This window comes from Drosophila simulans, chromosome 3L (assembly GCF_016746395.2).
Source record: "Drosophila simulans strain w501 chromosome 3L, Prin_Dsim_3.1, whole genome shotgun sequence".
NCBI classification, from domain to species: domain Eukaryota; kingdom Metazoa; phylum Arthropoda; class Insecta; order Diptera; family Drosophilidae; genus Drosophila; species Drosophila simulans.
This window is the reverse complement of record NC_052522.2, coordinates 9,443,723-9,464,831: the sequence shown is the minus strand read 5'-3', so window position 1 is coordinate 9,464,831 and position 21,109 is coordinate 9,443,723. Positions and strand designations below refer to the sequence as shown.

General features: G+C 40.5%; 2 protein-coding genes across 17 annotated transcripts in view; one reads left to right on the top strand and one right to left on the bottom strand.

Moving 5' to 3' along the window:
* LOC6737466 (protein furry) overlaps positions 1–21,109 on the top strand; it is a 47,663-nt gene that overhangs the window by 14,733 nt on the left and 11,821 nt on the right. For all 14 annotated transcript variants that reach the window (XM_016169847.3, XM_016169846.3, XM_016169848.3 and 11 more), the window contains 7 exons: positions 125–292; positions 358–507; positions 579–748; positions 852–1,006; positions 1,091–1,201; positions 1,270–1,424; positions 3,641–3,804. In XM_016169847.3, the coding sequence (XP_016031237.1) occupies positions 125–292; positions 358–507; positions 579–748; positions 852–1,006; positions 1,091–1,201; positions 1,270–1,424; positions 3,641–3,804 (1,073 nt within the window). The remainder of the gene's footprint in view (positions 1–124; positions 293–357; positions 508–578; positions 749–851; positions 1,007–1,090; positions 1,202–1,269; positions 1,425–3,640; positions 3,805–21,109) is intronic.
* On the bottom strand, positions 5,097–20,605 carry LOC6737465 (cysteinyl leukotriene receptor 1). Of its 3 annotated transcripts, XM_002084265.3 has the most exons (7): positions 19,166–20,603; positions 14,084–14,226; positions 13,311–13,546; positions 12,759–12,880; positions 10,812–10,930; positions 10,622–10,692; positions 5,097–5,745 (listed from the first exon to the last, which is right to left on the bottom strand). In XM_002084265.3, the coding sequence occupies exons 1-7, from the start codon at positions 19,814–19,816 to the stop codon at positions 5,648–5,650; spliced, it is 1,440 nt and encodes a 479-aa protein (XP_002084301.1). In that variant the 5' UTR covers positions 19,817–20,603; the 3' UTR covers positions 5,097–5,647. The 3 variants fall into 3 exon arrangements, with proteins under 3 accessions (XP_002084301.1, XP_044778923.1, XP_016031250.1); XM_044922988.1 differs by lacking the exon at positions 10,622–10,692; XM_016171229.2 differs by lacking the exons at positions 10,622–10,692; positions 10,812–10,930; positions 12,759–12,880 and having other exon boundaries at positions 19,166–20,605.

The window sequence follows — 21,109 nt, the reverse complement described above, 5'->3', positions numbered from 1 at the left end:
TAAACGATGACCTTGCCAAGGCAGCACAAGCACCCACCGCCAGATAGGAACATTAACAGAAATTACTGCCCCGGAGCGCTCGCTGTTCGACACTAAAATCCATGGCCATAAATTTGTTTTACAGCTCATCGCCGGACTCCCTGAACGCCGATCGCAGTGACAAGTCAGCGATGGGCAGCGCATCCCCCCAAGCGCTCTACAAACTGGTGGTGCCGCTCCTCCGGTGCGAGGTCGTCGATGTGCGAGATGCCGCCGTAAATGCCTTGGGTCTGATAAACCACGATGCGCTCAAGTAAGTCTCAACCAAGTCTATATCCAACTTGATTCAACTGACAATGTGCGTGTGCGTTCTGGCAGGGATTTGATGGAGGAGCTGGTGGTGTACATCCGTGAGGCGGTCGACTGCAAGCAGGAGAACATGCGCAGGCGGCGGCGACGCGATGCCCTGCGTCTGCAGGTGGTGCGAGTGCTGGAGAAGATTGCCGAGAACGGAACGTTCGGTGTGAGGTAAGGAATTTCTATGCACAATGATCAATATGAATATTAATGGCCACAACGTTTCCATCATCCATTTGCAGCACCTGTGTGCTGGAACGCGACACGATGTCGCTGCATCCCACCTTTGTGCTGTATATCTCGGGCGCCATGGGCTATCTAACGTCTGAGACGGACAAGGATAATCTCAGCATTCGCGAGGTGAAGGCCCACTTTTGCAATTTCATACGCAAAATGATTAAGAACTTCCCACGTAAGTCGACAAAGTGCTGCTCGAAGAGCTGTCATCACCACAGCGTTGGTGGCGAATCTCCATCCATCTGCTCAAACTAATGGCCTGTTCGTTCTGCTTTCAGTCGAGGCCTGTGCCACGCTACTCTCCCGGGTCCTGAAGCGTAATCTGTTCAATTTATTTGCCGCCTGGTGCGGCAGCTTCTCCAAGCCACTTGGGTACACCATGCAGAGCGACCATACGCTCGAGGAGGAGAAGCTGCAGTTCAGCGCCCTGCAGGCAAGTTAAATATATACATACATATTCCTGATTTTAAAGCCATTAGTGAGTAACGTTCTAAATGACTTACCTTTCCCGCTTTAGGCCATGTCCGCTCTGCTCTGTTGCGGTCAGATCTTCAATCCATCGTATCTACAAGATGATAGCATCATTTACAAGTGGCTGGACATGCTGCTGACCTCCAAGAACGAAAAGGTAACGCGTCACCCACTTGACCCCCAACCACTTGAACCACAATTAACACTGAGGTCACTTTCACACAGATTTACCAGCTGGCGAGGGATACGGTCGTTCTGTTGCTGGAGTCCAATCCGGATATCGGACAACTATTGGAATGGGTCATAGACCGGTGCTATACATCGACACCACGTGAGGCAGATGCCTGTTTCCTGGCCCTGGCCTCGATCTTTAGCGCCAAGTAAGTGAAAGGAAATGGCACTTTAAACATGGGCACACGGATGCCGCTTAAGCGCTGCGTAATCGCCTTACGTTGTGCCCTTTAATTTGTTTCAACTTGTTCGACAGCCAAGTACATTACACTCCGCCCACCTCACTTGCCGCCGTAATCGCTCCCATGCCATATACATATGTATGTATGCTGGTGGGGATTGGGGGGATAAAGGACTTGAACACCGATTTAACTGGCACTCTTAAGTAGCATTTCACGTGTCTGCCCACAATGGCAACTCTTTAAACTTACGCGCACACATGAGTGGTTGACAGCCTATTTGTTCAGGCCAAGTTCGTTTTTTGTGTTTCGTTTCCTCTGCCAGTTGTTTCTTTTGTATACATATATATAGTACATATAATATTTTGCTTTGGCCATTATGGCAGCGAACTGTGGCGTTTCCTGTACACATCGCTAGATAAACAGTTGAGGCCATGAAGCATAGCATACATGGCTCATTGCATTTAATGCAAGTGCAACTGTCGGTGGACAAATGTGTCGAAAGCGATTTCCTTTACTGGTTTTTAAGCTCCATAAAAAGAAAAATATTTGGATGCATCAAAAAACACTTACAAATCATTATTTAATTTGTACTAACTATGTCAACTATTCAAAGCCATGCAGTTTTTGAGTTCATTGCCACAATTAAATCATATTAAAAAGCAGACAGTTTAAATATGTATGCAGTCTGAAAATTTAAAAAAAAAGCACACATGTTGCTACATAATTTGCGTTTGTTTGCTCGGTCTTAATAGAAACTAATTAGGTATTCTAGAAACTAAACCGCAGTTAAAGCCGTTTTCATTCGCAATTTGCCGACATTTGTCGATGTCGCCGGCACTGGAGGCGGTTTTACATAGTAACGAGAGAACACCAGATTGCGGTTTATCCCGGTGGGTGGGTGGCTGGTGTGTGATATTTTGCGGTTCCCCCAAAACCGAAGGACAAAACGAGAGCAGAAGCATCTCGACCACTTTGGATGAACACACGCGCTGCAAAGATGTTTGTCGGCTGGACAGCGTCTTATTGCAGTTGCGTTTCAAATGGTGCTCTGTTGCACATACCCTGTAATCGCAGATTGCCGTTGTAGGTTGGGTCGATGTTCACTTAAGAGCTTATCATTGTTAGTTTTATAACTTTTTTCTGCCAGCCTTTTAAAATAACTAGACTAGGAGAGGTATAAGATTTTCACAGAGTATAAGTACCCATACTGGGCAATTCCTAGTCGCATCACACTGCTTTTGGGTCTACCTGTTTGTTCCAGTGTGGTTCAGCCACATGCAGCATCTGGCCAGCGCGTGGCATGCTCAACTTTATTTTCCGCTTGTCCAGATTTTTTGTGGCACTTGGCTGTTGGCATGCTGTTGGCACATCGATGCAAATACCATTTTAGTTTTAATGGGCGGTGTGATAAATTCTTTAAATTCTTTAAGTTCCATCAACGATTTAAAGGCGTCGAGGCAATCGAAATAGCTTGGCCAACGCATGATTGATAGTATCTAAACTGTTTTGGACTTCCTTTGCTTGACTATGGCAGGCAATTTGCGCCTCGGAATTCGCATTATTTGAATAGCCCGCCATTTATCCTTGAACTTTGATCTTTACGGCCATACAAAGCTACAGACTACTATATGTACATATAAGTTGTGCACTTCCCTTTATTTTTTCGCTCAAGCCGAACTTAAACCACAGCATACTTTGTAGCGACCAGGCCTGGTGTCTTGTATTTGTGGGGATGCAAAGCGAAAATCGATTTGCGTAAATTATTCAATTCAGTGCAGAAGTGAAGTGGGTTGGACGCGGGTGGTGGCTCTGGTCCGAAGGTGTTATTCCATTATTCCACACCCACCCTGGGGGCTAAAAATTTACGTATGGGTGCATGTGTGTGCAGACAAGAGAGTTTGAAAGTGGGCTACGACATTTTAATGGATCTGTCGGGATTTTGGATGGGGTGATGGCTTTTCTGGTCGGTCGGTTACCAGGTACCTGGCATTGGTGCCTGGTGCCGGCTGCAGGCGGAAGGGAGCTCAACAACTGTTGATTTCTGGCATGTGTGCCGAGCTGAACCATTCCGGCATTGTGTTGAGCAGAGCGAACCGCATAACCACAAGCCAACAACCTCATTAGGTTACTTTGTAAGCCGTATTAAAGTCCTTTCACCGCCTTTCCCTCCACTCTAATTACAGGGAATACCCGTGCGACCATTACACATCCGTGATAACCGTGACGCTCCTGATGACGGGCTGTCCTCGAGTGGAGGTGCATGCCACGGCGTTGCAACTGCTGCAGATCCTGGACAAGCGATTCTTCGGCAGCGTGGTGGGCACTTTGCACAGTGACAGCGATAAAGGTATGAGATTTTCCTACTAAAGCGACAAGCAAAACGGTCTGATGGCAATAAAATGAAAATTAAGTGACAAGGTGTACTTTTTAGTGGTATACTAAAGTCTCCATGCTGCAATTCTATTTCATATCATATTTGTTTTGATCTAGAATTAATATTATCCGAATTTAAACTAAGTCCTTACATCTTGCTTTAATATTATTCTTATTTACTTTAACTATCTATCTATACCTTATTTAACTTTCGGGTTGAAATGTAAAAAGTCTTAAATTTTTTAAAAATCAAAATTTTATGTGAATATTTAGTCAAATAGTTTTCACTATTTCCCAGCGACTAAGCTTCTTATGAAATGACGAAAACAAACTGAAACTTTGAATGTAAAATTGCGGTTTTCACCTTTCAGTACGATTCCTTTCATTTTTATTCCTTAAGCATTCGCAGTGTGGCAAGTGGTGTTTATACGCCTTGTTTGTTGGTGCTTATATTTTGCATTTTAATTTTATATATGTATAAATGTGCGTACCATGCTGTTATTATTTTACCTCGGGAGTGCCTGTAGAATTTTTTATTGCATTACATAAGAAGATTTAACAAGCTTTGTATGCGTAAATAGCTCTCGTATTCGATGTCTTCTGATTCCCTCGAAGTTTGTTTACATTTAACGATGGAACATTGGAATTTTCCATTCCCGCGTATCTCCTTTTTATATCCCAAATGCTCTTGGCTAATATCTGTGGATATTCGCTCATAAATTTGAGCCTGCACCATTGTTTTCCACTTCTTAGAAGGTTTTTTAGGAGGCAGCTAGATCCCACTAGATGTATAATTAGCCCAATTTCAGTGTTTGCACTTGTACATTTTCAGTTGCTTTTTATTATTTTTGGTAAATTTCGTTGTTGAAGGACTTTATTATTTTTTTTTGTAAAGTTCGTTATTGAAGGACTTTAAGATGTTGACTGAAAAACCTTGTTCGTCCACGTGAAAACAGCGTTTGACCTTTTTTCTGCCCTTGCACTAAGCTGATGAAGTTTGGGTTGCCTCTTTTGTCCAGGATGCTGCAATAGAAGCTTAGTCCTGTAATGTTGAAAATATAATAATAAATCCATGGCATTTGGTCAGCATCCGTAACTGAAATTGCCTTAGCTCAGGGATTGCGAACATGCAGTTGCTTTAAGCTGCCAAAAATTGCACAAACCTGTATTTTTCTCCTTTAAAGTTGCTGCAAATAACTATAAGTCATCTGAAATTGTTATGCTAAAATGGAGAAACCAATCCAATCAGAAGCCACTTTTGCCGAATTTTCATTTAACGAAATTAACATTTATTACATGAATACATTTTCGCGTTTGGTTGGTTAGACAGGTATACGTTTTTATTAATCTAATCTATTGGGTTTTACGATTCACGTTTTCAAATTGTGTTTCTGTGGTTAGGTTTCAATTACGTTTTGCGTGCGGATTTGAATTCGATTTTGGGGTTCGTTATAATAGCTGCTTAAATATGCGTATACATTGGGAAGCAAAACAAAAGTTAATTATTCTATTACTATATGGTTAGTTAAACACTTAAAACAATCGAAGTCGGCGGCTACATTCTTAATTTTGATTTCTTTGATTTTTGTTTGATTCCGCTTGGCCTTGACAAACATCACAAAATAAAGGTTTCGCCTGTGCTCCATTCCATTTCGTAAAGTAATTTTTACGTTCTTTGTGCTCTTATTTCATATTATGTTTGCTGAAATCTAATTAAAAACGAAATTCCGGCTCATCCCGCGGCGTATTTCGCAATTTCACATCATTCATTGGCCTTTGCAGCGCCTCTAAGTTAATTTTCCCGTAAGCTCAGCCATTCACTTGAGTGGATGCAACTCGTGCATTTCGTTCCAACAATGTTGCGTCATCATCCGACGTCGTGTGGATGTGCCAGTATTGCGACAGTATTCAGAAACTGAAAGGAAAAGCCAAACAGTTTGGTTAATTATATGGTAAAAATAAAAAAAAAAACATTTAATTAAGTCTCTTTCGATATTGCGAACTGCCATATCGGCGATTCATTACGTTAATTTCTAAATGCAATTTGAATGGTTATAATTGAAAGTTCCTGGAATGTGAATAGTCAAGGATTCTTTTGCGAAACTAACACCGCACTAAAAAGCTTAAGAGTGCAATTAGTATCAATAAAATGGGTTCATTATCCATTATAATTACTATTATTTAGGTCACTTTAAGTAAAAATAATATATAAAAAGTCTATTTGCCTTCAATTCAGCAGAAAAAATCCATTAATGGATTATGTGCCGTAAATAAACATTGAAAGTCAAAAATAAACATTATTAAAGCCAGATAAATCATTAGGGCATTAATTGTTAGACTAAATCCTTATTTGCTCATGTATTTTTGGTGACATTTGTGCGTCCTTTTTCCAAACTGTCATTCACCTGGACTTTTGGATTTACGTTGTTGTCGTTCGTATCAAAATCCCAGCAGGGCGCACAGAAGTAGACTATAAATTTGGTACTTTGGGGTTTTCAATGGCTGCTTAACCGGGCTTTTTGGCTTATTTGGGACAGAATTTATTGGTATACCAGTGGAACCAAATGTGAGGACTCGAGCACTGAACAAATCGGATTTAAAACCCACTGAAAGCACAACGAATCAAAAGTATTCATACCGGTTTTGTTAGCTGTGTTGCAGCATATTCAAATTCACTTGTTTTCGTCCGTTTTTGTTCTCAACATATTGTGTTTCATGGCAATCTGAGCTAATCAATCATTCGTGTTCAAACGCAAACAACGACCGAAAAAAGTGCCAATAAACGGAGAACACTTTTTAATGAAAATCATGTTTGTGTCTGTCTTGTTTGCATTTGGTCCTTTATGATCTTTGCTTTTGGGTAATTATGGCTTATCCTTTGGCAGCAATTGTATATTCGTGGCTCATTTGAATTCACCTCAAAATTAAACTTTCATTCATCCGCCTGACATTCGACACACTTTGTTTCCCTTTAATTATTTAAAATGTCTCTCCGGGAAAGTCAACAAACAAGATGTATAAATAGCAATCTTCTGCCACTTGAGCTTCCTTGAGTAAAATTCCATCCCTCCATGGCGTTTTGCCTCAACATTTTTGTTGATTGCCATGTGTGGTTACTTGCGGCCTGGCAAGATTAATGATGACGTGCTTCGACTGTCCTTGAAGCCGTCGGCTTTTGTGTGACTACTGTTTTTTCTTTTATATACCGCTTCTTGTAAGTTATTAAATAAATTATACAGTCGCACACAGAAGATCATACGCATCTCGTCATCGCACAAGTCTTTCCACCATCTTTATCAAACGGAAGCCATCGAAATCCTAAGTGAATTGTCGTGTTGTTTTGTCAATGAATAGTCTCTGGTTCGGTGAAATTTGTAAGTAAGTATGCTTACGTTTCGAGGAGTTCAAGGCTGCGTTCGCCTATCCACTTACTATTCAACCCACAACTGTCATTTCCTGGCCAAACTCATGCTTCATCTGCGATAAATCATTATAAATGAGTCGTCTTACACAATATTTGCTAGAGCGATATATGTCAAGCGTTCGACAATTTTTCCAGTCGAAGATCTAGTTAAATAATTCTCAGAATATTAATAACTTTTTCTTAAGAACTAAAAATAGAAGTGTGCTCAACACCTTTAAGACGTGCAATCTAAATCACCTTTATCTGCGATAAATCATTATACATGAGTCTTCTTACACAATATTTGCTAAAGCGATATGTCAAGTGTCAACTACTGTCGACAGTTTTTCCAGCTGAAGATATAGTTAAATAATTCGCAGAATATTAAGAACTTTTTCTTAGGAACTTAAAATGAAAGTGTGTCCAACACCTTTAAGAATTGCAATCTAAATCACCTTAAGTCAACGAAGGTGGAGCATGTCTAGTTGCCTCTTTTCTATGCTTGACTAGCAAGTGGCTCTGTCTTCTCCAGAGAAAAGCACTGATTGACTCGCCAAGGAAAGGACTGGAGGGCATAGGGATTGGCTTCCACCGCGAGGCATCCTGAGGAGGATGCGTGACTGGATAGGTTGGTAATTTATGGCCAATAAGCAACGCCTAAATGAGGGAGCGGGGCGGGTCCCGAGAGGAGCGGCAATTGCCATTGCATTCAGCGCACGTACCACGTTGCGTATGAGTAATGCCGCGCGAAAAAGGAAAATGTATTTGCGAAACTTAACTATACCACTTGCCGCAGGCCATGATTAGGCGCGAATAGATGGGTGGTAATTTAATGTGCGAACGCCTCGCTTTTCTCATCAATTTCCGATGTTTGATTTTCGGATTTTTTTGACAGGATTTTGTTTTTAACGAGAGCATTTCGAAATCTTTAAGTCGATCAATAAGAGTACATTGAGGTATTTCAGTATTCGATTTTACTGTTTTGCTAAATGTTTTATCATTTTTTTTATCAAACTGGCATCTGCAAGATACAAACTTTTACACATTAAGAAACCCAGGAAATAAAGAAAGTTGGAGAGTACAAACTCGTTCATTGCGACATTGTTAAATGTAAATTCAATTGTTGCAAATGTGAAAATCCTTCCCCTTTTACCCACTGGACATGCAAACAAAACAAGGACACCTCGAGTATTTGCATGGTGTAAACATTTCCATGGAACACACTTTCTTATCCTGTTTGATCCTTTTTAGCTCGCAGCTTCCGCCAAAGAATCCTTGCTGTAGCTCTGCTGCTGCCTTTCACTTTTCCCCAGTTTTCATTTTCATTTACATATGAATTTCACTCCAACCAAGGCCCTTTTTTTCTCAGGACAGGATGGCACAGTTTGTGAAACTGACTTGCGTTTTCCGGTTACTCTATTTCCCGCTTTTAACGAATTGGCCAACACTTTTAATTAACAAGTGGAAAAGTGGAAAACCATACTTTAAAATAAATATGCACCTTGACATTTTTATGACTTTCGCATACACCACCCCAGAGAGCTGAAGAAAAATTGCTCTTCAAAAATGAACTCGGCTTTAGTAAGATATTAAAAATGAATGACCCCAAAGGTGAGCTGCAAAATCGTAAAACTAAATTTTACGACTGGTGAATGAATGATGGTTGAATCGAAATGGGGGGTGAATATTTGCTGCCGGCTAAAGGACCCGGTGGAAAACTCAAAACAAGTCATATAAAACTGAATTTAAATTTATATTGAATTTATATTAGGCCGCACTACATTGTTGGCAAAGTTTTTTCGAATCAATACCCACTTTTAAAAAAAATGCATGAATTATTTTCAAACAAAGTTAATTTGGTTAAAGTCTGTGGTCAAGTTGCAAGTCAAGGCCTAACTATATTTTTACATAAATTTGTGGCAAAATGGCTTTCAGTTTGCTGACCAGGCATACGTTAAAGTTTTCATTGAAAGCATGAGAAACTTTCCTCGAGCGGAATGGAAAATCACTTGCCCCAGTTGCATGTCTGCCAAATTGCATTCGCAAAAAGTGAGCAATTAAAATGCGATTTGCATTCATAACCTTAAGTTCTGCATCTCTTCTCTAAATGATGGGGAATTGACCCAGAAGTGATGCTGTTCTATCTGAGTTAGTTATGCTGAAAGTCGAATTACTCTGTAGTATATACCCTATAATCCTTTTTCACTCCTGATTACCGCTTACATCCTTCATTTCTTGACCCTCTTTTCCTTTGGTTTTCCCCCGTTGACATTGCTCACCGCTTTTCATTAACAGAAGGCATGGCATTAGCTGCTGATTTGGTTTTCCCCCACTGCTGGTGCGTTTATAGGATAAGTTTTCCACGTCTCTGGAGAAGGAACGACAGCAACAAAACAACAATTAGTGTGCCGGTCTTTCGGTTAGAGGGAAAATTTAATTCCCAAGAAGAAAGTGCAGTAGCCATCCATACGAATCTCTGCTACAGACACATCCAGCCGTTTTGTGCCTGGCTGAGCTGAGTTTATCTGGGCTTTTGTCAAGCCAGCAGAAAAAATGTAGAAAATGTTTATTCTGCCACTGGGTAAGTTCGTTGTCACAGACTCTCTTCTAATCAGCAAGCTAGTCTCTAAAAAAAAAAACCTACTGACCCTGTACATTTTATCCAGTCTAGATCTAACTTCATTTCACCAAATTAGGAGCAACTTAAATCGCATTAAAGCACTGAGTGCAACACGTTTTCGAACATTTTTCCCCAAGTGCAGATGTCAAGCGCAGCTGTGGAAAACCACAGTCTTGTTTGGCGTTTTGTACGCGATTTAACCAGCCTTAAGTATGCACTGAAGTAAAGTTTGTTGTTTTATTTCATGCAGGAAGGAACCATTAAATTGCAAACTTGTAATCCTAAACTTCTTCTGACTGCGGGGCATTTTCTGTGCAATTTTCTCGGGAAACCGTCTTTGTGCCATCAAAATTATTGTTTTAAATGCTTTCTATTCAATTTAATATCTCTTTCTTCGAGAATCGTATGCAATTGAAACTTAATCCTATTGCTTATGCATGAAGAAAGCTTGTGGGTAAACCAATTGTACTCATACGAAATTTAATCGCAGTTAAGTCTGACGTAATTTGACACAAAACCCACTAAACTTGTATGTATGTCTGAAATGATTTGAATATGATCTTGTAAAAATGAACTAATTTCAGTTAGAGATTTAATAAGGAACCTTGCGAGGGGAGGCATGTCCCTGAATATTAAGTGTGCCTTGCACATGAAATCAAATGTTTAAGCACATAAAATCGCATTTGTCATATATGAGATTTTCTCATTTGAATGCAATATGTGATGTGCCCTTATCCCTGTTCATTGCAGACAAATTCACCCACTCACCTGTCACTTGGGTGTTTCCCGCCTCCCGTTGAGCGGATGAAACCCTTCGGAAAATACTCAATACGGCTTTGCTGTAAAATTCGATGAAAATGCAAAAGAAGAAAATGTTCGCATAAATGTATTTAAATGCTGATAAAAGCCGGGTCCATAAACATGCGTCATTTGGGGTAATTTGCGGCGCATTACTTACCGGAAATTCTGTCCACTGACGCAGTAAAGCACGAAATTGATGCCAAAATTGGTGATGAAGAAAGCGTGAAAAATATATTGCAAAGCAATTGTGGAATTCTCGTTTCGGGCCGACTCCGTCTGCAAAATGATGGAAGAATAACGAAAATGGTAATAACATCAATATGAATGTGTCGTCTGCCAGTTATTAACTTATACGTTGTCCTGGTAACTCCTGACTTTATCTAATTCGGATAGGCGATACTGTTGCAAAATTTTGCATAACTCACTAATGGCTAAATAATTTCTGGAATTAGCAATTTATCTCATTTATTATGTGTAATGAGCACGTGCTCGTCGTTGTTGACCCCATTGAACTCGAAGGAAATGTCCAAATAATAATGTCTGTCGTCCCTCCGTTTCCGCTCAATTAATTTCATGTCTCAATCAATATTTGATTTTGCGGCATTTTAAAAATTGACATGTGAATTGGGGAGAAAAAAATCAATACTATGGAATACTATGTGTCCATTATGATTCCTTAATGCCTCTTACGAAAGTCTGACATTTTCGTATAAGTTATTTAAATGGCATTGATATTTTTTTTTTTGAGGGTCCTGCTCTCAGCTCCGACGATTTGTTTTGCATACAAATAAAATGTGTCAAAGCAGCGACAGTTGACGACATGTATTCAATTTGGCGTAATTTGGAATGACAGCGTTTTGCAGAATGCTTTGATATATTTTTTTAGAGCCAAATAGAGCAGAATTTCAACAACGAAAGAGTAATTTACTGCTGACAAACACACAATATTAAAGAGCAACGCCCTTAAAGTTCTTCTGTATTGATTTGAATTTAATTAACATTTATGCATTTCGAAAGAGCTTAAATGCTTCGTTTACGGAGTTTATCTCATTTTCAGCTTAATTGAAATGGTAATTTCAATTGAATTGTGTTGGCATTTGTGCAGTTTCCCTTTGTGGAAATGATATCATATATCGCCTGGTGTACTTATTTTGACACGAAACTGATTTTATTTTTATGATTTGCCTCCGAAGTGCACAAACTAATTAAACCATAATTAACACCCATGTATGTGCCTTTCACCATGCCAACCGGTCTGTGCTCACCTGGCGAGGACATTAAAATGTTTTGCCTTTTGATGTAAGCAATTCTTGGATTTAACACTACAGTTGAGCTAAACGGGCGAAATGGCAAAGGACCTCAGTGGGTTGAAGCAGTTGCCCCCGTCCCCCCCATACTCATACTAAACTACAACTAACTAAAATAGTTTATAGTTGTCATGACAACATTTCGACTGTTGTTCTGGCCGACTCAAATATGAGCATGGGTCGGAAATTGATCCGAGCTTCACCGCCATCTCTCGCATTTGTGGCCAGATAATTAGCAACAGACAGCTGACGTCCAACTTATAATACTACTTGCTGCGCATTGTTTTGGCCGGGCAATAAGCATACGTGCACTGAGAGAAAGTACCAACTAATTGGCATTAAAAAGTATGTAATTAGATAACAATATGGTAACAAAAACAAGTGACGAAAGATACCTCTAACTTAAAATGCTATCACTATCTAAACTATATATATTTCATTCATGTGAATATATACCAGATTCTAATCTTTCGTTTACATATATATGCTACTCTACCCCTTGCCCTCTCCGATGGTGCGCCTCGTCACTATGCAGCTACTTATATTTTGAATATAAGTGGATCGATCCATTGTTTTCGGTGTACATTTGCCTAGTTTACTCATCACACACCACAATCAGTATCTGGCCAACGGCTGCTAATACAATTATCTGGGTCAACCCAAAGTAGTGTTCCATCATTGTGCCGGCAAAACAATGCATGTGTGCTATCTTTGTGGCCCGATATAATGGCGGAGATATTCAAGCAGACTGATTGCGATTGGCCGAGAAGAGCTGGCATTATGTTTGCATCACTTACCTCCCAATAGGCCTCGATGCGCAGCAGGCAGCTGGGCAAATTGAGGCAGACAAAAACCGTCGAGACAATTAGCAGCATTTTGGTTACCTTGAGCTGCGATGAGTTTTGCACCTTGCGACGGGCTATGAAAAAGAAAAATAACAAGCGAAAAGAGTTCATCTGTTAGTCTGAGACACAGCTTCACACTCCCGCAGACTTTATAATTAGTTGTAAATTATATGTAATAGTTGGCAAATTGTTTGACAATTTGTCAGTGTCGCATAAACTTCAGTAAGAGTGCAGCTGTCAGAAAGTTTCGCATACATTTTTCCACCAGCAGCTTTCAACGTCTTTTGTTTTGTCATTTTTAATGTCAGACCCGGCGTTGCCTGCAAAATGGCTCCAAACAAATTCACAATTTGCCGAGCCAACTTAAATGGCTTAAGTAAAAGTTTTAGCTCTTTACCCAGAGCCAAGTTGCGGGCAAATCTCAGCAGGACGACGGGAGTTCCTTAGTGAATGTCAGGTGCACCCAAGCCTCTGACATTTTCCAAACCATCCGAGGACTCTTACCTGGTTTCTGTGTAATCTCGCAATGGTGTTGGCAATTGTTTATTTGATGCTGCGACTGCTGTTGCTGCTCCTGATCATCCGGCTGCCTGTTGGCCACATTATGCTGTCCACTTGGATGCGTTCCCGTCGACTTCTGGCGCTTCAGCGATGCCGAAAGGCGGTACGATGCCACTGCAGATGAGGCGCCGCCCGATGAGTTCGACGAGTTCGATGGCATGCTGTTCGTTTGGGGCTTCCTGAATAACAAACAGCCAAACAAAATTGCATTAGGAAATTCTGACAGACGGAAAGAGCACAAAGTTGCTTTCTACATTGTTAGGTTTTTCAGAGAACTAAAGTATAATGCTCAAATATAATAATAATAAATAGCAAAGGACAATCCTTAGGTAACTTCATGAATCTGTCAGTTTTACTGATTAGAGTTTTAATATTGGGAATCGTAACTTCGAACTTTGATATGTGTTTGTTATATTTTCTTAATTCCCTATAAATAATCATGTCTGCCTAAAGATTTTATCCAACGAATATATACGAATTGAATTAACTTTTTGCAGCTTTTTAAAATTTTAAATTAAATTAAATGAATCCTTTCTGCCGCAATGTAATATAGACACATACATATGTAGCAATTTTAATGCAATTGCAGAAGCAATTGAAGCAACGCTATTTTGTTTCCCTTTTTTTCCCACGGACTTGTCATAAAATCCCCCCAATGGCAACTTATGGCAATGGTCAATGAGTCGAGAGGCGATTATCCAGTGGTCACTACTCACATCTTGTGCATGGTCAGCGTTCGGCGAACGGTGGCGAACTTCCACACCGTGCAACCCGTACAGGTGTTCAGAACGGCGATGGTGGTGAAGGGCACCGCGTAGACGACTATGGAGTCCCAGTAGTTGAAGAGGGCCAGTTGTTCCTGCGAATGAGAGGGGTTTTTTTTTATTATTATTATTATCATCGTCGCTCGATGTGGTTGCAATTCGATTGGTTTTTGTGGCTTAGCCAACGTGGCGTATACGCAACTCGTACACTAAATCGAGTATACGCCACGGGAACGTAATTTGACCTTGCCACACCCACTAGCTTTAATCGTATTGCGACCAAATTAAAGTTTTGGTCGGGATTTTTTCTAAGCGCGAACATAGTTCTTTTGCATTGGCTAAAATAAATTAAATTTAGAAATAGAAATCGTATTTGCGTGTGTCACAGAGCATGTGGAAAGTTAGTTGGTGTTTCTTCTTTTTTGCAAATCGAAATACCCATTGGGTTTAAGCCAAATCGCGAGTGCAAGTTAGAACCGCATTTCCTCAAAAATATCCTGTTTCAATTTGCATAGTTCGCTGGCGGAGAAACTTAACGGAATTATTTCAAGTTGAGCCGATAAGTTTCAGCTCCAAACAACAAGAAGAGTTTGACCTTTTGGCCCGTTTTTAATCTCCGCATACTTCTCGGCATTTTCAGCTCGGCCGTACTGCTTTTCCCGGGCTTTCTCGTTTGAAAGGGGTCAACTATTTTCACATCGTCTTGTGCATTTATTTTCCACTTTTCACTTTCCCCGGGGGTGAAAGCTTACGGAGCAGGAAAATTCCTGGCCGCCTGCATATTTTCATGTCCGAAATGTTCAATCTGAAATGTTCCAGGACGCTCGAATTAATATCCCCCAAACACAGATGTGGCTGGCCATTTGGCTTGGCTAATTTTTGGCCCAAGCAATTCCATTTGTCTCAATCACAATTAACCAGAAATGGAAGTCCATAAGCGCATTACCATCCATTAAGGACCATCCAACTGTTCACCCGTATTTCCCTAATCAAAGCAGCTGCTCGGCGAGCTATTCAAGTTCAAATACTTTAAAGAACTGGTGGAGTTCCCATTCTAGATGGATGCCAGCATCATCAGTGGGCTTTGTCCTAATTCCAAGCGGCTCCTCTCAATTTGCATAATTTGAAGTGTTGGTATTCATCAAAATGTACTGCAGAACCATTGCAATTATGCTAATCACCTACTGACAAAATCGAAATGGCTTATCAACTAATTTAATTCCTAAAGCGAGTTTAAAACTTTTTGATCTTTAATACACAATCTGTTCACAAAAATGTTCCCAATATGAAATTTAAATATATTTCGCCAACGGCGCACATCATTTGCTTACATGGTATGTAGTGTTTTGATTACATTTTCCTTCTTTTTCTTCAATGGTTTTAAAACCGAAATGGTTCAGTGTATCCCTTCTTTAATTGTTCTGTGAATTTAATACTTTTTTTTTTATATTTTGTGCGAGTTAAAACCATAATCTATTGATCGTTCATTTTATTTGTCGACTGGCCATTTGGTTCAGGGCCTTTTGGGCAGTAAACACCTTGGAAAACACTCTGGAAAATCCCCCAATGGCTGTCATAATCGTAAAAGCTGACCTGCTTGACCAAAACCATTCAATCGATTTACTTTTCTATTTGCTTTTTTGGGAAGGGCATCCCAGTTAGTTTTTTTTTCTTGTTTTTTGGGCGCCGGTGTGTGTCAAATGGATCAAAGTGTAATAGCTCGTAAATTTTCAATCAACCGACGATGATGAGGATGTCTGCCCTTTGAGGTTCCTAATACATGAAATTTTGTTGTGGGAGTATAATTAATCTTGAAGAAAATGTAATTCTTTCTTTATTGTTATCCTTTTAATAGTACAGAATACATATGTATTGAAATGGATTGGGGGAAATGGAATATTATACGGATTTTGTTTGGAGTTTGTCGAATAAAAAAAGAAAAGTTTTCAAAGCAGTGCAAATCTGATTCAAACTCGTTTCAAAGAAAATGTTAAATATATGAATATCTTGCAGTTCGAATGCAAATTGGTCTAAGCTATATCCGGAGTTAAATGTTACCCATGCCCCTGGGCGACTCAGTGGCCACTTCCTATTCAGCTCCATGAATATTTTATTTGTGCTTTATCTTTGGTCACTTCCTGTGGCCTTTATTTTGCCACATCGAGATTTTCATGAGCTTAGTCGATTTCCATTTGGCATCACATCTGCTAGCCTAGTCACATCACACATCAAATGCACACATCCTTATTGATGTCTGCCGGGTATGGCATCGATTTTTATTATCAAAAAGATCTTAAATCAAATACCATTTAAGTAGTAATGTCGACATTTTCAATTTGCTAACTTTAATTGGGATTGCCATTTTCCGCGAACGCTGAAAATTAGGCAACGCTTCTTTTGTTATTCGGCTATTCATCGACTTGCGGAGCTTCCCGAGGAGCATCTGGTCGGAGATTCCAGGGAGGAATCTCTCTCTGCTGCTCGCTTCTTCCTCAGCCGAAAGGCTATTACACAATGATTTGTTTCCTTCAATATACCTACTGGCAAGTGCAAACCGTCTATTTACAGCTTAGAACCGATGTCTGTTTCAAAATGTATGTGGCCCTCTGTGTTCCCGTTTGGCAATATTGTTCACCGCACGTTGCAGCTTCCATGTGGCCACCCATTTATACTGCCCCCCACTCACATGCGAATCATTGGGTGCTCCCAGCCAGCACATGGTTGCCCATGGAATTCGTGCATATTTTCCCGCCCGCTAGACTTTCGCCATCTGTTGACTGGCTTTGGAGTCGTGGGTTCCATCGCTCAAACGGAATTGTTGTCAAACGAAATTGCTGACAATTCATGAATACACTCAGAGATATTTTTTTCAATATTTGTAGGTAATGTTATACTTTCAATGAAGTGCAATAAGTTGAAAAACTACTGATTGTTTAAATGATTTAATCAAAAAGGTTGATGAGAATAGCAGCTTGATGTTTCTGTAAGCCTTTAGAGTATTTTTTTTTCAAGATTATCTATTTGTTTTAAGTAGGTGTTTTTCTCAGTGCAACCTCTGCTGATTGAAAGCGCATATTGCCATTTGAGTTTAGAGAGAGCTTCGCCCGCTCAACTCATCCATCAAACTAGCAATCGAATTGGGGAATAAACGTAGGCGCGACACTTAACGCTTCATTGGGGCCAATTTGGCTAATAGGCCGCCTGGCTGGCTGAATGGCTGGCTGGCTGACTGGCTGGTCGAATGCCTGGCTGAGTTTCACTTTGTATCCTGGAGATCCTGGCCTTCTGTTTGCATTGCACTGCGTTTGCCCACGCATAGTGAAAAATTAGCATTGAATTTCAGGCCTCAAAAGCGAGTGCCGCCAAGGCAAAGGTAAACAGGTGGAAAAGCGAATGAAATTTGAGATTTATTGGGCCTTGAGAATTGGAATTGTCATCCTTTGGACGCAGTGGACACACCCAGTGGGTCGTCGGCTCGTTCACGTGCCAGGCGGTGGATTCGATGTTTCTTTTTTTATTTTTTTCGTCCTGTTTGTGCTGCGGGCCCAGAAAAAATATTTGTCTTGGCTTACGGGTCGGTGAAATGCCCTTTTGTTTTTTAGTCATCCTTGTTTACCCAACTTTTTGAACGAAAGTGAAAATTTTCCCTTACATTTTGCAACGCAGTTAACGTTATGGCTTTCGCAAATAGGCTGAAATTCGATCAGCGTTAATCCGCAGGACTTATAAATGGAAAGTTTTTCCATTTTCTAGAATGCAAAACCGGATTGTAAGATACAAATGGCTTTTATTTCAGTCTGATTTATTTTCTCATTTATTTTCTCTATAAGAGCATTTGTATCTTCGACTTTTCCGCAATTCTCATCTGGCTTAAACGTTTTGACATTTTGGCTTTTCGCTGTTATTTTTTTTTTAGGCCCGTTGTTTTGACCCGTTCGTTAGCCAATTTGTGGGGCCTTTTCTATTTCGCCAATGAATGCTTAATTTGCCCGGTTAACCCACACAGCGGTTGGCTATTCGTCTTTCGGAACCCAATTAATTGACTAATTGCTCTAGTTTTGGCCGAATTAGTGGGCACTTCGTCTTGCGGACCGGCGCATGATCGGCATATCTTGGCGGTATTTATTGCGCCTAATTGACAGAGTGTCAATACCAAGTCGAGGAAAAGTGACGAAGGATTCGAAAGAGCTCCGGAGCTGTCAAGTCGGAGTTTGCCCGGAAAACGTCTGTAAATGCCTTTGACAGATTCTTCAGATTATCCCTTGTCCCTTAAACTTCTACTTATCATTTTCCCGGAAAACTTGCACTCACCCAAATCGGATGCTTTAAAGTTATTTTTTGTTGAATATTTGACAACAATGTAGCTGGCCATTTGCCAAAGCGAAACCTCCAACGCCATTTGAATTCCAATACATATGTAGACTAATGGCAGACAAAAAAAAAATACAAATACCAGGATTCCCACGTGTGGGTTACCTTTGGAAAGCCAAAAGCCAAATATTGGTGCGGGAAATGGTAGATAAATTTCCGTTGTGTCGCTGGTTACTAGTGGCAACCCATATGAAATATTCAGGGAACTGTAAGAATGCGTTAGATGAAGTCTGAATTTCGATGCATGACAGCATGAAATTGCTACAACCTGAGAAGTTTTCGCTTTGATTCAGAAATTGCCCGAATGGTTTAAATAACTTTTCAAATACCAATACAATGTGGAGCTATGTGTATGTTTACACCATTTAAGTGGTTAGTGCCTTGTGGCAAACGCATATTTTATTACTTGCTTCCACTTTAAACTATTGCTTAGTAAACAAATTTCCATTTGTATGGACTTCATTCATATCTTGCTGAAAGCATTTTAAAGAATATATATGTTTTTTATGCACCTAAGGGGGTCTATGTTAATAACCGAAAATATTTGTTTACAAAATCAGCAAATTGAGATAAATTTCACATTTTGTGGGTAAATGGGTATGTACAACGTACAGTATAAATTACGCATAACAATAGACTAATGGCATTTCTGAGCACACTCACTTTGTATTCCGAGTTGAGATCGCAAATGGTCGTGTTCAGTTTGGGCATAAACACCGGCTTGGCAATCACTATATAGGGCAGACAGTGCAGACATCCCACGAGGGTCAGACAAAACAGAACGATCTTGGCCCGGCGCACGGTGCACATGGTCTGGCGCTTCAGTGGATAGATGACGGCAATGAAGCGCTCCACGGTAAAGGCCACCACAAACCAGACGGAGCAGAAGCTGGCTAGGTAGCTGAAGAACGTGAAGAACTGGCAGAAGTAGTTTCGATTATAGATATCCACATTGAGGAAGTTCAGCCACTGGGCGAAGAGTCCGGCCAGGAAGCAGGTGTCGCTCACAGCCAGAGCGGCCAGGTAAAAGCTGGAGGACAACTTTCTCAACTTGGTCCTGAAGAAGACAAACACGGAGAGGATATTGCCAATGCTGCCCGTGCAGCAAACCACTGGTATATAGTACTGGTGCACGAAGTCCCCAATAAAAAAGGCTATCCTTAGCATCTCCTCATCCTCGCCAGCTGATTCATTCGCGTCCATCTCCGTTGTATTGTACTCCGTGACATTGGATTCGCCCAAAGTTGTACTAAAATCTGCTTCTGTAGTGGAAGTTATGTTGCCACTACTGCTGGTCATATACTCCATATCCATATTTAAATTTGCAATAGTCCTTTGAAGTTGGTTTTATTTCGAGATATTTCCAGAACTGTTTGTATTCCACTTGAACACTTTCATTACTGCACGGCACTATTTATTTTGGTTTTAATTGAAGAAGGTCAAAGGCAAAAACTATTTGCATTTCCTCGGACATATGTTTGTCCATTGCAATTGAAAGATTCTTTTTTGATTGGCCAATCAAACTATTTCACTTGGCACTTTCACACGAATTGCTGTTTCCGCTTAACTTAATCTTAATTAAGAATTTTTTACTTTCAAACTTTGTGCCAAACTTTTCTTTCGGCAAACTTGTTGAAACTCCCGATTGCTGTTCGCCTATGTGTTATAAGTTCATTATCGGCCAAACATTTTTTCCACACAGTTCGTAATGATGTAAACAAAGAAGAAACGCCAGGTAAAATCATAAAAAAAAAAAAAACTTTTGCCACACACAAAAAGTTCTTGTTTTCCTCAAAAAACTTCTGAGGGTTCTTGTTTTCACAAAGCACAATTTATTTGCAGTCTAGTTTTATTTTTGAATTGAATTTTTTTTTGCGCAAGCCATAGAGATTCTTCGATATTTTTTCAATTAATTGATAATTCTTGGAATCGAATGCGTGTGTTTATTTTCGGAATTCGCTGCCTTCAGTTGATTAAGAAATTGTTTTTTGCTTATTCCGCCGGTTTTCAAACGCTCTATTGAACTTGGCGGCCAGTTGATTGGGCTGTTGATTCCTTGCCGGTTCGTCCAACCAGCAGGACAATGAGCGCGCAACTAAGCCGAGACAATGGACGTGGCAGCCTTTTAAACTGCTTTCGATTGGCTCTTGGAAGGCGCCAAGTGAAAGCTTTTTAGCCCGGCCATTGCGCCGGCGTGGATTCATTCATAAAATCAACAGGTGACAAGGTCAGGGTTGGCATGAACAGCAGCAGTAGCAGTTAAAGCAACAAGTGGTAGTTTGTGCCGTCGAAGGATTAGCCCAGCAGGATTCGCAGGAGGAGAACGGCGCCACTAGGTGGTAGACAATGGGCCGCTAAACAGCCATTGTGACGCGCAATTCTTGTGGTCACATTGTCACTGGGCGGTAATGAAAACAATAACAAGCCGCCGATGTCGCGTCTTTTCCAGTTGCCGGAAAAGCTCTTTTCAGTGGCATTGGAAAATGGCCAACGCCATTACCGGAGGTTATACTTATTCCCACCTAGTTGCCTTTTGGCTGTGCTGCAGTCAGGAGCTCCGAAATGGCCACGCAGCCTGGGGCATTGCATCCTGGTTGGGCTTTAAAA

What these genes read in the sequence shown, in the direction of transcription:
- LOC6737465 (XM_002084265.3), bottom strand. Translation starts at nt 19,816, where the DNA reads ATGGATATGGAGTATATGACCAGCAGTAGTGGCAACATAACTTCCACT. An exon ending in GTCAGTGGACAGAATTTCCG is followed by an intron (nt 10,693 to 10,811) that starts GTAAGTAATGCG and finishes CGAATTTTACAG; the next exon opens with CAAAGCCGTATTGAGTATTT. An exon ending in GGGAAACACCCAAGTGACAG is followed by an intron (nt 5,746 to 10,621) that starts GTGAGTGGGTGA and finishes TTTTCCTTTCAG; the next exon opens with TTTCTGAATACTGTCGCAAT.